The 6,851-nt window shown below is 45.4% G+C and overlaps 1 protein-coding gene across 8 annotated transcripts in view; it reads left to right on the top strand.

Annotated features, from left to right (window-relative positions):
- The window catches only part of VAV2 (vav guanine nucleotide exchange factor 2), a 148,954-nt gene that overhangs the window by 106,145 nt on the left and 35,958 nt on the right, over positions 1-6,851 (top strand). For all 8 annotated transcript variants that reach the window (XM_033137017.1, XM_033137012.1, XM_033137010.1 and 5 more), the window contains exon 4: positions 5,842-5,910. In XM_033137017.1, the coding sequence (XP_032992908.1) occupies positions 5,842-5,910 (69 nt within the window). The remainder of the gene's footprint in view (positions 1-5,841; positions 5,911-6,851) is intronic.

Genomic DNA, 6,851 nt, shown 5'->3' with positions numbered 1-6,851 from the left:
TCTCAGTACTTCCACTTGGTCATTCAGTTCCTCCCTGTTATTGAGGACCAGGTCCAATATAGATTATGGCCTTGTTGCTTCTTCCACCTTCTGGGAAATGAAATTGTCAGCAAGGCTATGGAGGAAATGGTTTGAGTTCCAACAGATATTGGGGTAGTTTAAGTCTCCTTTTTGAATGTTTGGGAATCGCTGTAGGGTGGCATTACCCAAGTCCTCAGTCTGGCTTAGATATATATAGCAGACACCCACAGTAAGATCATTGTGGGGTTCCCCCCCTCCTACAATTTTTACCCAAATACTCTCAGGTCTAGGTCATGGCTCTCTTTACAAGTGTACACATCCTTTACATATAATGATCCTCTTCCTCCCTTCCTGTTTGGGCTGTTCCTTTTGAACAGGTTAAATCCCTCCATTTCTACATTCTAGTCATGTGTCTCATCCCGCAAGGTCTCAGTAATGCCTACTAGGTCATATTTGCCATCCCATATTAAGAGCTCAAATTCATTGTGCACCAACCCGATGCCTTTAGGAAACCTGCAAGCAGGATTTCAGCACAAGAGTCCTCTCCCCTCCTGTGGTTTCCAGCAACTGGTATTCATAAGCATTGCTGCCTTGCCCTTCATGAATTTGTCTAATCCTCTTTTAAAACCAGCTAGATCCTATGGGCATCTTGTGAGCACAGGATGCTGGAATAGATGGGCCATAGGCCTGGTCCAGCGAGACTCTTCTGGTATTCTTAAAAACTCCTTATGTGCCCCTGAGAACAATGCAGGAAAAAACCTGGAAGCTTCTTTCTCAGTGGAGGAACACTTTCACAAATCCAGAAGGGAGATTTCAGCACAGAACTAGGCCATAACGGTGAGATTTGTGCTAGGATGCAAAACGTCCTCAATTGTCTGTATTGCTCTGTTTTAAAATTTAATATTTTGTAAATGCAGTTACTTAAATGTCAGAGGATAGAATTGCTGTTCAGAGTTGTGCAGGTAGCGGCTGCCTATATATCTCTGTGGGGAAGAGGGTTTTTTTTAATTCTCCAGAGCTCAAGCTGTGAACGACACAATGCGGCAAAGACCCATTTCTAATGAACCACTGTTCTTGTGCTGCTATGATTAGACTTAATACGCTGCAGCTGTAGTCATGCACAATGTCACACGTGTCTTCCTCTCCAGTTCTGCAAAATTCAGCTTGGAATATTTAGTAGCCTTTCAGTAAAGTGTGTCAGGGAAATACGTGCTCTAAAAAGACAACTTAGTTGGGGAAGTGCGGTGTAGTAGTTAGAGCAGTGCTTCCCAAAGTGGGTGATACCATCCCAGGGTTCTGGGATTACTTTAAGGGGCACTAAGAAGCAAGGAGGCAGCAAGGAGATGCTAGGGATAATGACTATCAGACTTTGAAAAGGTGGTATCACTGAATCAAGTTCATTCATTTTGTTGAGTTAGTTAAACTAAATGGGATTTAGAATAAAACTGCAATTAATTGTCACTGTTTTGAATTTTATCGTGCTATTATCTTCCTTGGTAGGTCATGCAAACCACTATTGAATAAGGCTTTTCAAAGGGTAAGGTAGGGGGGCACTGGTGATGAATTTATGGGACCAAGGGGGCGGTGTCCTGAAAAGTTTGGGAACCACTAGGTTAGAGTGTCTGACTAAGGTCTGGGAGAGGCCAGGATTCAAATCTCTGCTCAGCCATGAAACTCACTGGGTGTGATCTTGGGCCAGTCATTGTCTCTTAGCTAAGCTACCTCACAGGGCTGTTGTTAGGATAACAGGCAGAGAAGTTGGAGAACTGTATAGAGCTTCTTGAGCTTTTTTGAGGAAATGTGAGATATAAATGTAAAAATAATGAATTATAGTACAGTCAAGGGGTGGGGGTAAATTCTACAGAATGCTGGGCAAAGAAATAAGTCACAGCTTGGAGAAGAGGATATTCCCCAGCCTAGGACTTCTGCTGCCAAAGAGCCTTGCCAACAGACCATATTTGGTGGTAGCATAATCAGCAAAACCCTCCCAGGTTCAATCCCCAGCATCTTCTTGCAGGTTTGGGAAAGGACCCCTGTCTGGAGAGCTGCTTCCAGTCTGTGTAGACAATGCTGGGCTAGATAGACCAATGGCCTAGCTCAGGATGAGGCAGCTTCCTATGTTCCTACTTGGGGATGGAGTTGGGGAGCACGGGTTTAAAGTTCATGCTTCTGAATCTGGAATAGCACCACTTGGAGATTTTTAATCATGTATGATGAAACTTGGGCAGCAGGAAAGGGAGAATTATGAACTGGAGATCACCTGGGTGAAGTGGGGTCAGAATACCACTTACAAGTAAGCCTGCCTTTTATGTGGCAGGCAAAGAAAAGGGGACAGAAAAATTATGGATGATGACCCAGCACTTGTAATTACACGGAGGTGCTTGCTCGGCTAATTGGGAACAAGTACTGGTGTGTAATACCTTTTGAGCCGCCAATCTCTCTTCTCTCATTCTTTAATTAACAAAAAATCCCTGCAGTGTAAGTAAGGTCCAGGGAGGAGAAGAAGGAAGAAGAAGAAGAAACAAATAGTATGGGGACTCCCCTAATTTGTGCCATGGCGGGATTTGTCTTCTCCAGAGTGTCAACACAGTTCTATGAAATATGGTCTGTTCCACTCCACAATTAAATGGATACACAGTAGATTCAGGGCACCTAACACCATTTGTGGGAGCTGGAATTTACTGTAGTTCCCATTTGCAGAGTATGCAGAAGGCCATCCCTAGGTCATTTGACCCTTTAATTACCGTAGCAACAATGGAGCAGGGTGCTTCTGGGTACCTGTCATCAGAAAGAACAGGAGGGGAGAGTGCTATTGTGTTCCGTTCCTTCTTTTGGCGTTCCCTTAATGAGCATATGGCTGGTCATCATGAGAACGGGATGCTGGATTAGATTGGCCTCTAGCCTGATCCAGATAGATTCTTCTTAGGTTCTGTATGCTAACTCCAGTGTTGAAGGAAGTAATGCTTCTGAAAAACCACTTGCTGGGAGTCACAAGTGAGGAGACCGCTGTTGCTATCACGTTCTGCTTGCCGGCTTGCCATTGAGGCACCTGGTTGGCCACTGTGAGAACAGAGGGCCTGATTCGGTAGGCAGGGTCTACCTCCTCTGTGAATGCCAGTTGTTGGAAATCACAAGTGAGGAGAGACTTTCTGTTTCTGCATATGGTGTTGTGCTTCCATTGAGGCATCTGCTTGTACATGGTGAGAGTAGGATGTTGGGCTAGATGGGCTCCTTTGGCTACCTGCAAAGCCTCCAGGCCTTTTCATCTTTGTAAAAAAGACGTGTTTATTGAGTTTTCAAAAACAACAACTTACAAACCATAAAGAAACAAAGAATGACAGTTGTGTGGGGCATGCTATTGCTGTTGGGATAAAATAAACAGAAGGTGGTGTACAATTTTGCAGACATCCTAATAAAACAGATTCCATGAAGGATGACATTTTGGAAGTAAGACACACAGATTGATAAGGTAGTCTTACCCCCATATGCCCCCACTCAGCCACTTTGATCAACGTACCTGGCCTCTTACAAGTGCCACATAACGCTCATTCTGCATTTGTAAGAAATCAATATTTTAAGCAGAGTACCAAGCAGTATACAGCTTTTGTGTAATAATAGTAACAATAATGACTGAGTAGTACCATTCTCCTTCTCCAAGAAGGATATCCTACATGGATGACAGACGTATCTCTGGGGTACCTCAACTGAAGAAAAACTCTGAAATGGTTTGCTGGGGAGTCTTAAAGACCTGTAGGGCCTTTGGGGGCAGCTGTCACATGCCTGGTTGCTTTGACAACCGAATATTTATGCATGAGGCGGGATTTAGTGTACAGCTCTGCCATGCAGATGTGCACCGACTTGACCAACTGGGACATGGCATCAAGAACCAGCTCTTCAATAATTAAAAGGAAGTTGTCAAGTTCTTCAGGCCGAGAGGGTGACTGACGGGCCCTGAGATTTCTATTCCACCTTGCAGTAAGTAATTCCTCATCATTGCCTCTCTATCTCCAGCCTGGCTCTGCCTTTTGGAGTGCCTTTTGGCATTCTAGGAAACAAAGATGATTAACCCTCTGCTCCACCTGAATTGCCAACTAAACAGGCAAGCTTAGGAAATCAAGTTGACTTAAGGCTTGGCCCCCTGTTTTCCCCAGAAGCATTCATTTACATCTGTCATGGCCCCTGGAAAATTAATCCTCAGCTGTAAGAGTCCTCCAGCACCTACAGCTCTGAGGAAGAGATGGATCCATGCCCAGAAGGCACTGCTATTCCCTGTGCCCCGAGGAGACAGCTCTATCACCCATCTCTGAATGCTGGTCCACAGACTCCTCGGGATCAACAGAGCCCGGAGTGGAGATTCCACTACTGGAAATCCCATTATTTCAGATGAGCCGATGGATGAATAAGGCAGCACCAATCCTTTAACAGAGGAGGAAGAGGAGCTTTGGTGGATGGATCCTTCAGCCAATGACTGTTTAGCCCTGGTTTGAGAACCAGTCAGTTGCTGCAGGGCTTTGCTAAAACAACATTGATGTTTGGCCTCCTCTGCAGGAGCATTATCCATGGTCCTGAACTCACACCTTGGTATCTCTCAATGGTGCCAACTCTTGCCTTGCCTTGGGAACCAAGAACAATTGAACTCCCTCCCCTTGTGTGGGGCATCACCTCTCCATGGTGGTGGGCATGTACTCCTCTGAGGCTAAACACATTGTATGAGAGAGAGAGAGCACTACCCCCTGATAACAAAGTGCCTTTAAAAAATAAGAAGAAAAGAATGGTGCTGATGCCAAAGCAGTTTGCAACTGCCTGGGTCATTTCTTTTGACGGGGGAGGTGGTTTCACAAACTGTTGGGTCCTGGGCTTCACCCACGAGGGGCAGTCCGAGTTCTTCACTGGTTATAGGCATCTGGTTGGCCACTGTAAGAACAGGATGCTAGACTGTATGAACCATTGCCCTGATCCAGCAAGTCTCCTCTTACACTATTAACCCCAAGAATCATTGAAAGTGGTTCAGCATTCATCAGAAACGTCAGGCAATGAGGAACTGTATTATTTGTTCAGGAAAGTGAGTCACGGAGGATCTTAAAATTCTGATCTCTTCCTGTATATCTAGCACAGTTGACATTTTCTTCTTCCATGTAATGACATGAATTTGGTGTCATTCGGAACATAAGATGTGCCAAAAGGCCCATCTAGTTTAATATCCTGTCCCTCACAGTGGCCAACCAGATGCCCCATTGAGAAGCCCACAACGAGGACCTAAGTGCAAGAGCAGCTCTCCCCATTTATGATTCCCAGCAGCTGGTATTATTATTATTTATTACTTATTTTATTATTAATTGCATTGCTATCTCATCCTTTTCTCCAATTAGGTCAAGGTGGTGCACATGGCTCTCCCCATCTTCATTTACAGTAATTCCCATAACAACCATGTGAGCTAGGTTAGGCTGAGAGGCAGTGACTAGCCCCAAGGTCACCCAGTGAGCTTCATGGTTAAGTAGGGATTTGAACCCTGATTTCCCATGTCCTAGTCTAGCACTCTAACTACCACACCACACTGGCTCTCCATAAGGCCCCTTACCATTGATGGCTTTAGTCTCCATGAATACAGAGGTTCTGAGTAGGATCCAAAAGTTCATTCTTCAGACCACTCTAACTTGCATATCACAGAAGCAGCATTGATCATATTTGCATTCCTTACTTGCCTTATCCTGTTTTTAAAAAGAATGCAAAGCAGGTTTTCTCATATTTCCAGGTCTTCCCAACTCTTATTCTTAGTAGGCTTAACACTTTCTTTGTATCTCCCCACCCTTTACTTTCCAGGCCATTCCCTTCAGAGGAGACCACAGAAAATGATGATGATGTCTATAGGAGCCTGGAAGAACTGGCTGAGTAAGTATCTACCAAATAATGAGATTTTATTTGTTCCTGATTCCATTATTTATTTGGGCATAGGAGTGGGGAACCTCAGGCCCATGGTCTAAATCTGCCCTTCCACTCACCCCTCTCTTTTCCTTGGATTCCTCCAAGCCACACACTCTTTCCCCCCATGCCACATCTCTTCCTACCCCTGCTTCACACCCTCATGAGCATTTGTCTTCTTCCCACGCACCTTCTCCAGAGTGACCCAAGGACCCAATCCTCAGTGGCTGATTCAACTCCTTTCCCTCTGCTTGGTTCAGCTGTAAGGTGCTGGAGACAGGGCCCCAGTTGCAAAAATAGTAGCAGGTCTCTAACCTGGCCCCTCCTCCAGGACCCCAGATCACAATGACTCTGGTTCTTCCTTTGTTCCTGAGTTCTTGTAATAGATAGCTGGAATTGAAGATTTCAAGGAGAGGAGGAGCCGAAAGTTATTGGTGTTTCGGCAAGAGAGAAGCCCCCTCCCCACCCACCCTGGTCCCCTCTTTCTCCTTGTCATGCAGCCTGATGGAACAGCTGCTGTGGATGATGGTTGAGAGAGGAGTTTGATGAAGATGGTTGTCAGCAGTGCTAGCTGATTTGCTATCCTGCAGATCAGTTCCAGAGCTGAGCGTATGAAATAATTTTCCAGGGCTGACTGCCGTAACTTATATAAAGTTCCCAGCATTCCAAGCATGAAGCCAAAGTGTGTTAGGTTAGGACTTGTGTGTGTGTGTGTGTGTGTGTGTGTGTGTGTGTGAGAGAGAGAGAGAGAGAGAGAGAGAGAGAGAGAGAGAGAGAGAGATCCCCCCACCCCACCCCTGCCAATGCTGTGTCCCCTACAATAACCCAAGTGACAAGCTGAGATGCGCTGCTTCACCCACGGGCTCTGCTGTGTGGTGCGGCAAAATGCTAAAACGATTATTGCTGGGTTG

The sequence above is a fragment of the Lacerta agilis genome, chromosome Z, assembly GCF_009819535.1.
Source record: "Lacerta agilis isolate rLacAgi1 chromosome Z, rLacAgi1.pri, whole genome shotgun sequence".
NCBI classification, from domain to species: Eukaryota; Metazoa; Chordata; class Lepidosauria; order Squamata; family Lacertidae; genus Lacerta; species Lacerta agilis.
Note: the sequence above shows the minus strand (reverse complement) of the source record. Positions and strands in the feature narration are given on the sequence as shown.